This window comes from Silurus meridionalis, chromosome 6 (genome assembly GCF_014805685.1).
Source record: "Silurus meridionalis isolate SWU-2019-XX chromosome 6, ASM1480568v1, whole genome shotgun sequence".
NCBI lineage: Eukaryota > Metazoa > Chordata > Actinopteri > Siluriformes > Siluridae > Silurus > Silurus meridionalis.
Window position 1 is genome coordinate 11,137,153 of NC_060889.1, and position 18,048 is coordinate 11,155,200.

Below are 18,048 nucleotides of genomic sequence, written 5' to 3' on the forward strand. Positions count from 1 at the left end.
ATTTTGGTTTCTTTAAAAGAACGTTCTTCAATCCTTTTTTTTCCTTCTGCGTACATACACAGGATTGCTCAGGATTAAGTGATGTGTTGGGGTGTTCATGACGAAGCCCAGCTGGGGATTTCCTCCAAAATTAAAAACGAATTTGTGGGAACGGGATCCTAATGCATTGCAATGATCCAGTAACTCAAGGAACCAGATCATTAAGTCGTAGCAGCTGCTTAGTAATAGAAATTGAGCAGTGAGTTTGATATATAATTCATTCCTAGATCAAAGTACAAGCACTTATTCTATTTTTTTTTTTTTTGTAATCGAGAAAAATAAATGAAGAATTTCTAAGTCACTTTGGTAGATTTTCAGAGTTTATTATGCAGTGGTTGACATTTAAAGGTTGGTCTTGTTCTCGCGCATGCGCACATGGAAATTTATCTACGGTGGGTAGATTTGAAGAATCTAATTAACGAAATGTTGGCTTTTTGTGAAAACTGCACAGGTCAGTTGATGGGAGTTTTTACTGGGAAACCTTGAGATCATGTGAACAGGTCTGAATCATGGCTTGTGTTTATATAGAAGAAGGGGGTGGTGTGTCGGGGGCTAACATCTGTACAACTCACTCACTGGCGCGCGCGCTCAGAACAGCAGTCAGCCTCACACACCACCAGCAACGTGGACTTTTCTTTCATACTGGATCTTGAAGCTGTTTGAAGATGAAGCGTGGGTGCTTTTACTTCTGGTCACCGCCTGCAGCGCTTCTTCTTCTGCTGACTTTCTCGGTAACCTGCGCGACTCCTTCCAGATACAGTTTATTCCAAGGCGCTCCGTATTCCGCCTCGATCCCGAAACAACGCAACAAGTGAGTGTCTTTTCTTCAGAGTGCAGAAAGGTTTTAGCCAGATGTTGACCCTTAGAACACGTGTTTCTCCTTTTTCCTAACTATTTATCAACTTTGCTTTTTACTTTACGCGACTGGTTGGGTGCATCATCTGTTCCTTTACTCTGTCTTTTTATACCTTGTTGAAATAATGTCTAAATTATGTGTTCCTAAGGAACGAAATATTTTGACGACCTGATCCTATAGTAACCTTAATGATGAAAGTTTGTCAAGTTTATGAGAGTGGTGTTTTTCTTCTATATTTCCTATTAATCCATGTGTTTGGTTCATATCCACAATTTGAATGAGCACATCATATATTCATCTTAATTTGAGGAGCATTTGCATAAGAGAGCTAAATGCTCATAGTTATTCAATCATTATTTTTGCATTATTTTTTGTTTGTATTTGACAGAAACTGGTGTGCCTTCGTAGTGCACAAGAATGTGACGTGCGCTGTGCGTGAAGTGACCGAAAGTGTGGAGTCCGACAGTGCACCCTGTCCTGAACATCAGCCCCACTGTACTCAAACTGGAATGTAAGTTCACCTAGAACATATGCGTAGGTACACACTTTTATCGCTCACCTGGGTTCTCAAGTAATGAAAAGGCCAGAGATTCATGCTGGCTCCGACTTTACTGTGAAGTCGGGCAACAGAAAGGAAGGAAAGAAAGAAAGATGCTTTGTATTTGTCAATTGTACTTTACAGCACAGTGATGTTAGGATGCTGGGGTCAGAGCTCAAGGTCTGCCGTGTTACAGTGCCACTGGAGCACAGAGCGTTAAGGGCCTTGCTCAAGGGGCCCGAGAGTGGCCACCATTTACGGGGCTTGAACATCCAAAATTCCGATCAGTAAACCAGAGAATTCACCCCTGAGCTACCACCTCCCACAGGAGAAGTCGTCTATACTTCATAGTAGACGGAGCAAAACCGATTTCGTACTAGCATGAACAATTACATGAATCAGTAAAGGAACAGGATGACAAGAAATCAAATTAACAATAAATTCCACTTGCCGCTTGCTTTCATCTATTTGCGTCCAAGTTGTTAGACTGCAAAAGTCAAATCGCTGTGCTTCAATTGATGTGAGCTGTTAGTTCACACAAGTTTTTATTCCAATATGGTACCGCATTTCTAAAGTTTTCTCCACTGCCTTCTGTACCTCAGAGCCTTTACGCAATGGCAGCTGTTTGAAATTTCAAAGAATGTATAGAAAATGTCTGTTGTTTGCCCTTCTGACTAATAAAGCTTTCAGAGAGCTTTTTGGACTTCACACACAAACATAACAAGATGTGCAGGAAGATTATTTTATTATTTGTATTTAGAAAAATGGCATAAAACACTACTGTTTTGACTTTGCTGCTGAAAGTTTGGAACAGAAACTTGGAAAAATCTGTCAGGGAAAAAAAGGGGGGTAAAAACAACAACTGGACCCCTGGGGGGAGGGGGTCCCTAAACACCATCTGAAGAGCCTGGACCATATTGCTATCAAGTTTGAATCATATTACCTCAGAATTGCACTAGGACTTTAAATAATTATTTTTATTTTTTAGTAGACTCGACTTATTCCTTTTTAACTACATTAGCCTTGTGCACGTCTTGGGCATACTACTACATTGATTGATTACATTTGGGGTAAGCAGAAATATTGTGCAAAGTTAAGTAATCAAATTATAACACACTTTTTCCTCTCCATCTCCAAACACACGCACACACTTGCTACCACATGCTGTTTGACAAAAGACGGAAAATGTCTTTTCACCCAGTACATGTATATGTGCAACACGTTACAGATTCCATCATTTTCATTGCAGGAAATGACTGAAGTTGAGGTCACCGTAGATCACCAAGACATTAGTTTAAGTATAGGCAGCACGGTACAGCCGCGTCAGCCATATTGATTACTTCTCAAGAAGCAGTTGCTCATGTCTTCTAGAAGCTTATTTACGATAACATTAAAAGGACACTGTAGAGCCTCAGCTAAAGCAGCCAATTGTACACTGAAGTCATGGGATCTGCCAGGGATTGTTGCAGCAATACTGGATTGAAAAAAGGAGAAATTTGAACGTCAGTACACTTGGGAGGAAAAAACTTTACATTAGGAATTATGTAAAGGATTACACCCAGCTTACAACGTCAATGCATGAGAACTAGTTATTGGTTACTTGTCAAACGACAATGATCTCTCCCTATTTAATGTCAAATTAATTTACTTGAATTTTTAGCGCTTATATACATTTTTCTGGGTGGTGTTCAAAGTCAAAACTGATTGGTTAAATGATCCCGGAGGTGGAAAATTATAGGAAGCACTTATGTAAGGCATCCAGAATGACTTGTCCTCTGTGAGTTTATGGTTGACTTCTGGCATTTGTTTTGCATGTGCTGTGTGTGAGCTCATGCTCTCTCTCTCAAACACACACATCACTACCCCCTGCTTTGCAAGCTTCTCCAGATGTGCTTTAGACTTGAATTAAATCAGAATGAATTACGGGCTATGTATTGCTGTCATGCACTGTTTCTTTTTAAAAACGTTTGGTATGTATAAGGGCTTACGACTGCCTATGCTGACCAAGCGATCATCCATACTAGATCAGGTGCAATTTGTATTTCCCCAAAGACCAAAAACCCCAGAATTATCCTCCATGGGATATTAGAATATTAGAATTTACAGGTGACATGCTAACTTTAACTGGAATATGTACTGTCGTAAACATTCATATTTTGATGTCTGTCTTTAATTGATAGTTTCCCATTTGTGTATTTAGATACCGCATTATAACAAGACCAGTGTACAAAGTTGGCTACAAGCAGGTAACTGAACTGGAGTGGAGGTGTTGCCCAGGTTACCGTGGTTATGAATGCATGGAGTCCAAAGATGTGCTGCCACCTCAAGTTCTCCAGGAACCACGGCCAGATTTGCTACCAGTCCACAAACCGCAACAGAATGTACTTGGTAGGACTTGTGCTGCTATAGAAGTTTGAGAAATTTTATAAAGGTCAGAGAAAGTAGGACATGTAGGAGATCTGAAGACTTTTGTTAATTGTTTTTGTTACAATGCATGAGTATGTAAAGGTTTTGTGGTTTTATTCATGATGATGTTTTAAGCATACATTTATTTAGAAATAAAATGCAAATTCTGTTTCCCCATTTGGGTTAGATGTTTCCCCTGGTTCTCATTCTATGACACAACCTGGGCAAAGTGGACAAACCAGGCACCCATGGACTGAAGGTGGACAGTCGGGAAATCTTTGGGGTCAACATGATAGTCATCGAGTTCAAGATTTAGAAAAAGAAGTACAGCGACTTTCTCAAACAGTTTTTGACATGCAGTCTGCCATGACTACTGCCAATGCTAACTTGCGTATAGATCTCCAAGAAGATGCAAGTAGGATCATCCTGAACCTACTTGGCCATCTGCGGCAGCCACAGGATGCACTGGCTGGAGTCACTGAGAGCATTGTTCTGCCCCCAGACCTTACAATTCCTTCAGTTCCTAATGAGCTTCAGAACCAGGTCACCCAACTTTCAAATGCAATTAGCACCAACACCCACACCATTCAGGGCCTGGAGGCTAAGCTCCAGCAGATTGAAGACCAGATGAACCAGTTGAAAGGTGCAGCCAGTGGTACCCCGGTTCCAATCCCTTCCTCGACCTTGTCCACTGAGTGCTCATGCCAGTCTTACATTGATGAAAAACTTCAAGCTCTTCGTAATGAGCTGCTAGAGGGAATGGATATTAAAATGGCTGATTTGAAAAACTCTTGTTATTACAAAGTGGAATCAGTCAAAGAGCAGTGTGAGGAGCAGGAGAATTCCTACCTAAGTCTTACTGAGCTCCTTGAATCTAAAGAGGCCGAACTGCGCCAGGACATTCAAGACCTCAGGCACCTCGTTTCAAACAGCACTTCCAGTGGATTGGAGGTGGCACAGTTTCAAGATGAGATCCAGAGCTTGAAGAATGTCTATCAGAGCTTAGCAAGTGCTATAAATGTGACAAACACGAAACAGAAGGCTTTAGAGGAGGCACTGAACACAAGGTTTAACATAGCAGAAAAGAGTGCAGAAAAGCATTGCCTCAAACTTGAGGAGAAGTTGAGAAGTGAGATAACAAAAGAACAAGCGGCACTAAACGTAACTCTGGAGAGCAAGATCAGCGCAGCTGTACAGGTCTTTGGCGACATGCAGTTGCACACCATGCCAACTGATGGCCAAAATATATTAGAGATGGAATATCAAATGCAGAGTATGAGGGGAGAGGTGAGCTCCCTTATGCAGCATGTTACGCAATTGGAGAGCTCGGTCCAAGTTTTTAATGAGTCCATAAGCCAAAGTCATATGGCCGGTCTGTATAACAAACTTAGTGAACTGGAGGAAGCATGTGGGAAGAATCAAGAATCAGCCAATAAAGTGGAAGAGATGTTGTCTGGAATGGATGGACGGGTGGCCACTGTTGAAAGGGTCTGCGGTAGACTGGAGCCAATGTCAGACAGTCTTAAGAGAATTAAAGATGGACTCAACAAACATGTCAATGGCCTGTGGAATTGTGTCCGAAAGCTCAATAGTACTGTCCTCACTCACTCTACAGACATCAACACACTAAGAGAACATACACACACCACAGTGGGCACGCAGCATGGAACCACCAACATGCCGCAGTACACAGGTATGTATCAAATAAGTAACAAGTATGGGGAAGTTGACCGAACAAAAGGGGGATGAAACACAACAGTGAAACAAACAAGAAACAGGCAATGATGGTGTTGTATGATGTGGCTCACTGGAAATGATGGAAATGTTCCTATAACAGCATTCCATACGTTTTCTTTATTCCTGTTATACCAAAACAGTTTTCCAAATGTTAAATTTTAACAAATGACATGTCATGCTTTTATTTCATTTTTTAACCATTTCTAGATACTCTTAATGTTCTGGATCTACAAGACTAGTCATTGGTATCAGTTAAAATCCTGCTGTCCTGTATTGGGAAACTTATTGACCACTACAAAGCACTGACCCTCAATCCCCCCGATACTCTTTCTTTATTTCAACAAATGTTTATTTATATATAATTTTCTGTAAGCTGAACATTAAATAAGCTGTTTATTGCAGAAAAAAAGAATATGACAACCAGCACATTAATGTATCCAATTAATTGGAACAGTCGCTAATAGCTTTGATATTGCAATGTATAATCTACTTGTACAATGTCGGTATTTTAAATGTGTCCGTAAATTATAATGACATTCATTCAGACTGTATAACTTTCACTATTTAGTTGAGACCCTGAACAGCAGCTGTGCACCACCTGGAAGTAACGCTTAGATAATGTTTAGGAATCCCCCCCTAAAGGTTACTACTTGGAAAATTATTTTACTTGGGTTTTTGTGTGCCTCTAATGTGTTTGTGAAAATGTATTTAACCCTTCGTGAGGCCCAAATATTTTATAAGGACATTTAGCTTTTTAGCTACAGTTATTCGAAGTGCCTAGGAAATATGTTGGAATAAATGGGAGTGCATGTGTGCTTATAAAGTAGGTAGATAGTTTTCTGTGTACTCTGATTGGACACATGTCGCCTGCTTTTAACAAGATGTAGCCCAGAGCTGAGCCAAACATGAGCTCTATTTTGTGAAAGAGAGCTTGAGAATGTGAGCGAGAGGGGAAAAAAATCTGCTTCTCATTTGACCTGGATTATAAAAACAGTAAAGATTAGCCAATGGGCATTTAAAACCATAAAAAGCCAGTGATGTCTTGGCAGTATTCCAGCATTTGAAGAATTGGGGGTCATTTGTGGTGGTGTTCTCATTTTAAGATAATTACTTCACTCTTAGTTACACTTCCCCCGCTTTTATTTAACCAAATTTAATAGCGAGTATAAATTAGGTTTGGACTGTAATGATTGTTTAAGAACACGTTGCTATTGCACCCTGTATAAGTTTTATAACCCCACAGTTAGTAAACACTAAGAGTGTAAACGAACCATTTAGAGCTTTGTTTTAGTGGGCTGTGTTACAAATGAATTGGTCGCACTCACTTTTTTTATTTATCATTTTTTATTTTCTGTTTTGTGGATTACATCTTGTGCATAACTTAAAATTGCTAAATGAGAGCCACTTGCTAGTTTGAGTGCGCACTTTATTTGCTCTGAAGTCAGTTGAAAGTTTTTGAGGTACTGAGGTTGAGGTTCTCGCCAAGATCCTTCCTGACCTTTGAACTATGGCTGCTGTTGTTTCTTTGTGCTGTCTGCTTTGTCCACTCTCAGTTGAATATTTATATATAGACATTTTATCTGAAGTACTGGAGTCACCTGATTACCAGACTTCATTTTCAAGAAAAGCTATCAGCTTTGCCCTGATAATAAGCATGTGAGTAAGACAAAGAGTTTCACAATAACTCCTTGTTTAAAATCTAGACCTCTCTGTTCAAAATATGAATATCTATTTGAAAAGCTTACAACCCCAGTTCCAAAATAATTGGATAAAATGTAAAAAAAAAAAACCAGAATGCAATGATTTGCAAATCTCATTTTGTTCATAGTGGAACAAAGAAAACATCAAATGTTTAAACTAAGAAAATGTCAAATTGTAAGGAATATTAATGTCATTTTGAATTTGGACATCTCTCAAATAAGTTAGGACTGGGCAACAAAAGACTGAAAACTAAGGGTTACTAAAGATTATACTAAAATTGGCAACAGTTCAGTAACATTATAAAAAAATCTTCAATTAGTCGTTAATTTGTGGAGCAATTTCAAAATAATGTTTCTCGACATTAAGTTGCGAAGACTTTAAATATCTCATTAGTAGATCTCATATAAAGTACATAAAAATGTAAAAAATTGTAGAATCTGTGCATAAAAGGGACAAGTGAATATCAATATTGGATGCTTGTCATCTTCAGGCCCTCATGCTTTTAATCAAGCATGATTTGGTAATGGAAATCACTGCATGGGTTCAAACACCAAAGACTGTGAACAGTTCATCAGGCCGTCCACAAATGCAGGGTAAAATTTATCATGCATGGAAGAAGCTACATGTGAACATGATCAAAAAATGGCAATGTCTTCTCTAGGCCAAAGGTAAAATGTACTGGGGCTAAGGGGAAAACTTCTTCGGTCTGATGAATTGAAATTTCAAATTCCATTTTTGGAAACCATGGATGCTGCTTCCTCTAAACTAAAGAGAAGAGTGATCATCTGTCTTATCAGCTCTCAGTTCAAAAGCCTGCATTTCTGATAGTGCTTTTCCAGGTGTTGAAGCTGCCCATTCCATAAACACGAATGCAGCCCCATACCATCAATGCTGAAAGGTCTGTACAGCTTTTAAAGAAACATGCATCCAGATGACGGGGGGTGGGCTATTGCATATTACAGAAAGACATTGCTAAATCCCATACTGCATCTATTACAGCTGCACTGCTTTCTAATGGTAGAGTCTGGGTGCTGAACTGGCCTGCCTGCAGTTTAGACATTTCACCATTTGAAAACATTTGGCACATCGTGAAAAATACAACCAACATTCCTTTTCCAAAACTTAAACAACTGGTCTCTTCAGTTCCCTATATATGGACTGCTGTTAAAAGAAGAAGGGATGCTACATAGTGGCCCTATCCCAACATTTCTGAGACGTGTTGCAGTCATAAAACTTGAAATCACTTTTCCTCAAAATTTCCTCAGTTTAAACATTTGCTATGATTTCTATGTTCTATTGTGATTAGGATACGAGTTTGGGATTTGTACCAATCATCATCGCATCCAGTTATTTATATTTTGCATTTTTGGGAATTGGGGTTGAAATACTGGTGTGATTTCATACACACTGCATGTCTATGGTTGTAAGGATGTAAGGTGGCTTTTTTGAAGAGCTAAATGACCTCAAGGTTTAAGATGGTTAGTGACCCGATGACATGACGTGTTAAACAAGTCAGTGATGAAAACTGATGGTATGGTGATGGAAAGGTAGAGAAGTTGTGTGTTTCTTCTTACATCCCACTGCAGTATCAAAACAGATGCTTCTTTTGTTCAAAGTAGAGGGACTAGAAATTTGCAGGAGCAGATGGTTTTTACATGAGGCTTAGATATAAACCTTGCAGGACAACGAAAATCCATTTTCCAAAAGCTGTGTGTGTGTGAGCGAGAGAGTCAAGTTTTGTGGGGTTTTCCTGGTATGCAGTGGTTAGGTCTTACCAAAGGTGGTCCAAAGAAGGGCAACCCGTTAACTGGTAACAGGGTCATGGGCGACCACGACTTGTTTTATGCGCATGGCGAGTGAAGGCTGACCGGGCTGGTCTGATCCCACTGAAGTGCCAATGCTGGGTCCTGTCCATAACACAGAGACTTAAAATTGCCATATGAATATCAGATCTGCACCTTGGAGAAATACATGAAGGTGGGATGGCCTAATCACATTTTGGTTTACCTCATGTGGGCAGCTGACTGCATGCAAGTCTTTTACCTGCAGAAATGACACCAGGATAAACTACGGTGTAAAAAATGGCCAATGCAATGGCCAATGTTCCAAGGAAAACCTTGGAACCTAACATTGATATGGATGCTACTTAAATGGATACCACCTACTTAAACATTGAATCAGGTGTCATACACTGCACCAGTTCATGGCAACAGTATTTCATAATGGCACTGGTCTCTTTCAGCTATGCTTTCTGCAAAAATTGTTCAAGAATAGTTTGAGGAATACTAAAAAGTGTTCAAGGTGTTGAATCTGCCTTTCAAATTCCCCAGATTTCAATCTGAGTATCTGTGGGAAGTGCCAGACAAACAATCTGAACTATGGAGGCTTCACCTCACTATTTAAAGAACATTTTTGCTGCTCATTTTGGTGCCCAATAAATGTTTTGTGGAGTCATGTCCTCATTGGATCAGAACTATTTTGGTGGCACAAGTGAGACCTACACAATATTAGGCAGGCGATTGTAATGTTTTGGCTGTTCATTGTATATACATGAGAGAGAGAGAGAGAGAGAAAGAATGAAAGCACTAGAGAGAGAGAGAATGTGAGTGACAAACAGACAAGATCATTAACCACAACCGTTCAGTAGCAGCTGATCCATTGCTACAGATTGTGGGGACCAATTGGTAAGCCGCAAAACTAACCAGTGAAGTGTTTATCATTTCTTGGAAGTGTGCTACATATACAATATATATCCAAGCTTTATATTGCTTTTAAGCAGTCAAACTATATGACAGGATATTTTCCTTTGAAGAAATATCTTCTTTCTTTGACCCGAAAATGTCTGAAACAATGTCAAGAATATAAAACTTTTTTTTTTATTTTATTTTTTGTTAATCAATGTTTAAACCCTATCTGTGTTTAGGTGTATGGAGAATAATTTAGTCCAGCTGTGTGCTCAATACTGTCATCATCGAGGAGCACAACTGCAAAGTTACTCCTCGAAACCTTTCACTTAATTTGTCTGAGCCTCTCCTATTTCTTAACTTTTGCATTATAGCCATGCCAAATACATACTCATAGCCTCCAGGGAAAGATATAGAGCGAGACTAACCTATAAATAAGCCCTAATGTGGTCATTCGTTTGGCTCAGCCTTACATCATAGTAAGTGTTGTTTGAAAAGCAAGCAGCAGTGAACATCATCACAATTTGCTAACTGTGGTTGATCGTGGTGTGTTCAGTACTGGCTCAGGGATAGTTAGAGAACAACCTGACGTGTGTGGGCCGAATATACCCACAATCATTTAGATATTTTTTTTTTTTAAACAGAAAAAAGCATTTTAGATTTGCTTTTTGTGGCTTGACGACATGGGAGTACAATATGTTGGTTTGCCAGAACTATTTTTTGCCTTTATTACTTTTAAAGTGGTGTCAACCAGAGCAGTAGACCATAAGAAAGTATTAACATATGCTTTTTCTTTTCAGCCATATATGGTTCTTTCCCAAACTGTTACCACAAAAATGTTTAAGATTACATTTACATAAATTAAATTTTTCCTTCAATTGAACTAGGAAGTGGAGATTCATTTTAACAGCAAATAAGAACTGGGATGTTCAGAAAGCACATACAAATCTTATGCTTATGTGTCCACAAACCTTTGTCCATTTAGTGTAGCTTTATGATCGGGTCGTATTATTGTCTAAAGCGGCAAATGTCCTGTGATGTGCAAACAAATAAAAGATACTATATTGTAAGTAACTGCTGGAGAATCCCATGTACAAATACGAATTAGCAATATGCCAACAAACACCTGAATTTAAGAAACCTAGATGCTAGTTCTTGCTGAAGTGCAAGTTTCCAGATGCCCACACAGTTTAATTAAATGTACAGGTACGTAAACAAGCCATATTAAATAAATAGCCATATATACAGTATGTATCCTTGATATTTTCAGTAAACCAATGCACAGTTGTTACCAAAAATTAAAATAACCATCACAAAATAGTTTACATATTACATGTTACATATTACATTACAAGACAATTGGATCCAAATAGATTGTGACAATTTTTTCTTTATATTTTATATGGCATGGAATATATCACATTTATAATGAAACTAAAAAAATGTCAGATTTGTTTCCTTTAAATGTTTAAATATAAATTATATGTAAAATATATTTTTTATAGAAACTGTCACAGGATCTAAACTGTACATTCCAGTTGTGGGGGCACTGGGCAAGAATGGGCAGTATTTATGAACATATATCAAATATAAAATGTTTGTGCAATTGGTATTTGATAGGGTTAATTAAAATGGCTTCATATTTTGTATCAAAACGCTTTAGTGTTTTGTATTTTTGTAGCTTTAATATGCTGTAAAATACTTTGTAAGAAGTCTACATAATGACATCATAAAAATGCGGCCTCTGATTGGTGCCTAATCAGTAGTTTGCCCAGACGTGTTGAGATCAGAACAGAAAAATGATCCATATAGAAGAAGGTGGTGAAGGTAAGAAACATGCAGGCTGGCAGCTTTCAAATAGGTGTACAATTATTGATTAATAAATATTTGATTGCTGAATATTGTACCATAATTGAAGTAGCTGATGTAGGATTATGATTTTGCATACCATTGCAATGAACACATGTGCCTGACACATAGCCAATTTTTATATTTATAATTAACAATCAAATGATTAATTAGTTAGAAACAAATTGCTATAAATACAGGTGCCATCAGTTATTTTATTATAAATGGCTTGTTTGTCATTGAGTCAGTGTTGCTGATGCAAAGTAGCCCTTCGTTACCAAACACCAAGAATACAATCAGGATACAATTATTAGTAATTTGCAAACTGTTAAACATTAAATTGTTGGTTACTTTAAAATGTACCTTCATCTGGGAGTTCACAGGGATATGAATGTGAATATTTGATCTGTTAAATGGTTGCACATGTCAGATTTATTATGTGACTTGGCCAGAGAAAAGCCATTTCTATCAAACATTGTTTAATTAATCACCTCAGTGTAATGGTGAAAGAACAGATCAAACAGGCCAATTAATGGAAGGTTTGTGAAAAATGTCATGTTCCCTTATAGAAGTATTTTTTTTTAGTATTTTTAAAATACAAAAATACAGTAGTCTATTTTGATACATGGTGTAGCTGCTGTATTTTCTAGTTTATTTTGATACACTTAAAGTTGAGGTATTTGGTATTTTATTTAAAAATAAATTTCGATGCATCTTTGCCCAACCCTGGCAACCCTGGTCAAACTGGTCCTTTTTTACACACAGTGTAGAAACACTGTACTATACACACATTAAACAGCGTGAAGTTGTGATTGGAACTTTGGATCTATTGGAAATAAATGGGCAAAAGTGAAATTAGTCCTGTCAACATCTGTTAGCTTCATCATGACTGCTATTATATTTCACTGCTTGCTTTCTCCTAATTTTCCAGGTGCTCGTTCTGGTTTGGAGGAATCTAGTGTTGTCCTAGAGAAAACTGCTTCAGTTTTAGAGTCTGGAGAAGCAGGTCCACCTGGAACCAAGCTTTCATCAAGCCCCCCTCAGGGCAGCAATGACAAGAAGACACCTGTTAAGGGCTCTGCTATAGCTCCACGTAAGTAGCTTTTACACTTCATTATTGTGTTTTTTGTGTCATAATTTGTTACTACCATTTGTCTTAATGGCATCTTAGTGTGCTTTGGCAGTGTTAATGACATGTTTTGTGTGTGTGCTTCAGGCTTTTCTCCATCATCCACAGTTTCTGTTACAGCTCATATACGTCCAGGTACTTTTTATTTATTGTTTTTGCAAAGTGCCTGTGGCCTAGTAGCAGCATACAGATCAATACAGTTAATATAGACATTCATCAGCTAAATTGACTTATAGGGTATTATTTCATTGACCTTCAAAAGTGTTTTTCATGAATTTCTTTTTTTTTTTTTTATTAATATATTTATATGAAAATGTTATTGAATGTGTATGTTCATACTTGTGTGTATATAGAGCAAAAAAAAAAAAATTAATTCCCCAAAGTAGTTTCTGGTTGCATAAGCCAGTGCACTCTTAGTGCCGGTCCCAAGCCCGGAAAAATGGGGAGGGTTGCATTAGGGAGGGCATCCAGTGTAAAACGTGCCAAATCAAACGTGTGGATTATGAACCAGAGTTTTATACCAGATCGGTTGAGGCCTGGGTTACCAACGACCTCCACGGTATTGTTATGCAACAGGGTACCGGTGAAAACTGGGCTACTGTTGGCAGAAAGAGAAGAAGGAGAGGAGGAAGACGTCTACAAAGGCAGCAGGGAAGGTTCTTTAAATGTTGGTACTATGACTGGTAAAGGGAGAGAGGTAGCTGATATGATGGAGAGGAGAAAGGTAGATATGTCGTGTGTTCAGGAGACCAAGTGGAAAGGGAGTAAGGCCAGAAACATTGGAGGTGGTTTAAACTGTTCTTTCATGGTGTGGATGAAAAGAGAAATGGTGTAGGGGTGATCCTGAGGGAAGAGTACAGTAAGAGTGTAGGTAAAGAGAGTTTCTGTTAGGGTGATGAACGTGAAGCTGAAAGTTGAAGGGGTGATTAAAAAAATGTCATCAGTGCCTATGCTCTACAAGTGGGCTGTGAGATGGAGGGGAAAAGAGAAATTCTGGAGTGAGTTAGATAAAGGGGTAGATGGTGTACCTAGGAATGAACGATTGGTGATTGGGGCAGACTGGGGCATGTTGGTAAAGGAAACAGAGGTGATGAGTAGGTATGGTCTTAAGGAAAGTAATGTGGAAGGGCAGATGGTGGTAGATTTTGCTAAGAGGATGGAAATGGCAGTGGTAAACACTTATTTTAAGAAGAAGGAGGATCATAGGGTGACGCATAAGAGTGAAGGAAGTTGCACATGTGGACTATGTTCTATGTAGGAGATGCAACCTGAAGGAGATTGGAGACTGTAAGGTGTTGGCAGGGGACAGTGTAGCTAGACAGCATCGAATGGTGGTCTGTAGGATGGTTTTGTAGGTGGAGGAGAAGAGTGGGGACTGAAAGAAGAGTAAGATGGTGGAAACTGAAGGAGTAAGACTAGTGTAAGGTTCAGTGAAGAGGTCAGACAGGGGCTTGGTGGTGAGATGCTGGATGAGTGGGCAACTACTGCAGAAGTGATGAGAGACAGCTAGAAAGGTACTTGGTGTGACATCTGGAAAAGTGAAAGGAAGACAAAGAGACGTGGTGGTGGAATGAGGAAGTGCAGGAGAGCATAAGGAGAAAAAGGTTGGGATCGACAGAGTATTAAGAAAAGTAGACAGGAGTACAAGGAGATGGAAGAAGGAGTGTGCTGGTACCAATCTTTAAGAATAAGGGAGGTGTGCAGACCTGCAGTAACTACAGGGGAATTAAGTTGATCAGTCACACCATGAAGTTATGGGAAAGAGTGGTGGAAGCTGAGAGAAGAGCACCACGGGCACATTATTTGCTTTGAGAATGTTGATGGAGAAGTATAGAGAAGGACATAAGGAATTGCATTGTGTGTTTGTAAATTTAGAGAAAGCCTACGACAGGGTGCTGAGAGAGGAGTTGTGGTATTGTATGAGGAAGCCAGGTGTAGCAGAGAAGTATGTGAGGGTGGTGCAGGACATGTATGAGGACAGTGTGACAGCAGTGAAGGGCTATGAGCCCTTTCCTGTTTGCAATGGTGATGGACAGGTTGACGGATGAGGTCAGACAGAAGTCTCCATAGACTATGATGTTTGCAGATGATATTGTTATTTGTGGTGAGAGTAGGGAGGAGGTTGAGAAGAGCCTGGAGAGGTGGAGGTATGCGCTGGAGAAAAGGGAAAGGAAAGTTAGTAGGAGTAAGACAGAGTACATGTGTGTGAATGAGAGGGAGGGCAGTGGAGTTCAGGTGTACCTGGGGTCAACAGTGCAAAGTAATGGAGAGTGTGTTAAAGAAGTAAAGAAAAGAGTGCAGGCAGGGTGGAGTGGGTGGAGAAGAGTGATAGCAGGAGTGATTTGTGATAGAAGGGTATCTGTAAGAGTGAAAAGGAAAGTTTATAGGACTGTGGTGAGACCTGCAATGTTGTATGGTTTAGAGACAGTGGCATTGAAAGACAGGAGCTGGAGGTAGGAGAGCTAAATATGCTGAGACTTTCACTGCGAGTGATTACAAACAAGTTTATTAGAGGAACAGCACATGTAGGACGTTTTGGACACAAGGTGAGGTGCGATTGAGATGGTTTGGACATTTGCAGAGGCGGGATATGGGGTATATCGGTAGGAGAATGCTGAGGATGGAGCCACTAGGAAGGAGAAAAAGAGAAAGACCAAGGAGGAGGTTTATGGATGTGATGAAGGAAGACATGCAGGTAGTTGGTGTGAAAGATGGAGATGTAGAGGACAGGGGGTATGGAGACGGATGATCCGCTGTGGCGACCTCTAATGGGAGAAGCTGAAAGAAGAATTAGAAGTTCGTTCTCATAAAAATATTTTAAAATATTTTACATAATGTCTTTATTTATGATTATCATAATGCTGTTAAAAGCTGAAAACTGAGTGATACATGGAAAGGCAGTGTAGTGATAAAAAAAAAATCTCTCTTGTGCAGCAGAGTACATTATAATGGCACTTAGCCAAACATACCATGTTCTTCTGTACATTTAATTGGTGCTGTGTATGGTCAAAGCTGAAACATGCTAAAAAATTGTCAGTCAACATAATGTGTTCAGAACTATAGAGGATTACATAGCGAAATACCTTTCAGTGTAATTCGCATCCCCTGCACAGAGAAACAAAGATTGCTATAGTGCGATGTAGGGAGAGTCCAGAGGGACAAGATTGCAGAAGGTTCTTTAAGCCAGACACAAAAACAGATGAAAAATGAACACCAAAATTTCGATATGTTGGAAAAAGTTGACGGTGAGGTAATTGTTCGGATATACACCCTGACTCAATGTGAAATCATTACAAACCTATTGAGCAAATATAAAACATATATTTAATGTTAAGTTTAGCATATTGTGACATGGTTTCATGTGCAACCTGATACATAAAATGTTTAGTTTTATGGTTTACTAATGATAATTTTAATAGATTTAGTGGTTGCTATAAAACATAACTATTTTGTATGTATATTTGTACCTACACTGCTACTAATAGGGTATTGTGTAAAAAGGACACCAATATGATCTTTTCTATTGTGTTACTAACATTTTCTGACTAGGTCCTATAATTTTAAGTGGTCCTGTGTCCTTTTCGACTGGTCTGTCCCTCTTACCGTTTTCTGAAGCGGTCGGCATCATCCGCTTTAACAGAGTGCTGCTGAACGATGGGAATCACTATGACCCACATACAGGTGTGCACCCATACATAGTGTAGTATATGTATATTACTATTGTATAGACAAATAAAAACTTCTGTTTGTGTTTTAGGTGTATTCACTGTTCCAAGTGATGGCCTGTACTTGTTGAGTGTCGTGATAACGGCCCAGAAAGGAGAACGAGTGGAAGCTGTGCTCTCAGTGGCCAATCGTAGCATCCAGAAGCTCGAGACAGCAGGAGCAGAGGGGGACACCTCTACAGGGTGCCTCTGTGGAGGCTCTGCCTCTGCCAGCCTCGTCCTTGACCTTAGACAAGGTCAGAAAGTGGGCGTTGTAAAGACATCAGGGACTCTGGCAATTTCATCGTCCACTGAGGTCTTTTCCACATTTAGTGGTGTTCTACTGTATCCCCTGGCGGCTAAAAGATAACGTAAAACTAAAAGAATGTATCATACGAGTCAGATTTTTATTATTGGAGTGCCATAGAAATGCACAGTGCGAATAGTTCTGCCAAGATCAGGGTAGAGGTCAGATATTAGATATCACTTTTTAAAGATTTTAAAGAGACTAGATGTCAGTGTCCATAAATATTTTAATTCTTAGTGTCAAACCACTACACTCAATGTCCACTTTAATAGGAACACCTGTACACCTGCACATTTATGCAATTATCCAATCAGCTAATGATGTGAGAGCAACACAATGCAGAGCTTTAGTTCATTTTCATATCAAATATCAGAATGTGTGGAAGAAAAACTGTTTTGTGACTGTAACTGTGGCTTGATGGTTGGTGCCAAATGAGCTGGTTTGAGTATTTTAAAAACTGTTATCTCCTGAGTTTTTTACACTAAACTGGCTTAGACAGAATTCTGTTCTGTTTGAAAGAAAACCTTGTTGATAAGAGAGGTTCAAGGAAAATCGCCAGATTGGTTCGAGCTACCAGGCAAATTGCAACTCATGCTTTTAATGATGCTTTTAAGATGTGTGGATTTTCTTTTCTGATCTCTTTCATCAATGCCTCAGATCACAGAATGTTTTTCTTGGTTTTTTTTTTTTTACACCATATTGTGTACACCAGGTTTAATGTGATCTTGTTTTTCACAAAAAATGCGCAGATAAAATATAGGTTTGTTCCTGTTTAAATAAATGCCACTAGTGGGTTTTTTAAATAGTCTTGTCTGTGTTTTTATAAAAGTTCAATGCTTGAACAAGCAGTTGCAAACAAAATAGTTAAAGGATACATTTCAAGATGTTTTTTGGGGGGCTTCTCCATTATTTGAACTACCCACGCAATAAATTGTCAAAGAAAAGAAAAAAAAAAGTTAATCTCATTTAAAGATTTTAAAACAATTTTCATTTATAGATGATAATTGAGTCATCATGTGGGTGTGTAAAGGTACTTGTTTAAACTGTGTAATAGATTGTATGTAAAATATATCCATCTTTACCCTTTCTCACTGTAATT

The 18,048-nt window shown here is 38.9% G+C and overlaps 1 protein-coding gene across 1 annotated transcript; it reads left to right on the forward strand.

The window, feature by feature from the left end:
• Positions 1–639: 639 nt before the first annotated feature.
• Positions 640–17,743, forward strand: emilin2b (elastin microfibril interfacer 2b). Its single transcript, XM_046850777.1, has 8 exons — positions 640–850; positions 1,284–1,406; positions 3,634–3,821; positions 4,027–5,532; positions 12,741–12,902; positions 13,026–13,073; positions 16,488–16,619; positions 16,696–17,743. Exons 1-8 carry the CDS (start codon positions 705–707, stop codon positions 17,010–17,012), a joined length of 2,622 nt encoding a protein of 873 aa, XP_046706733.1. The 5' UTR covers positions 640–704; the 3' UTR covers positions 17,013–17,743.
• The last annotated feature ends 305 nt before the right edge of the window (positions 17,744–18,048 follow it).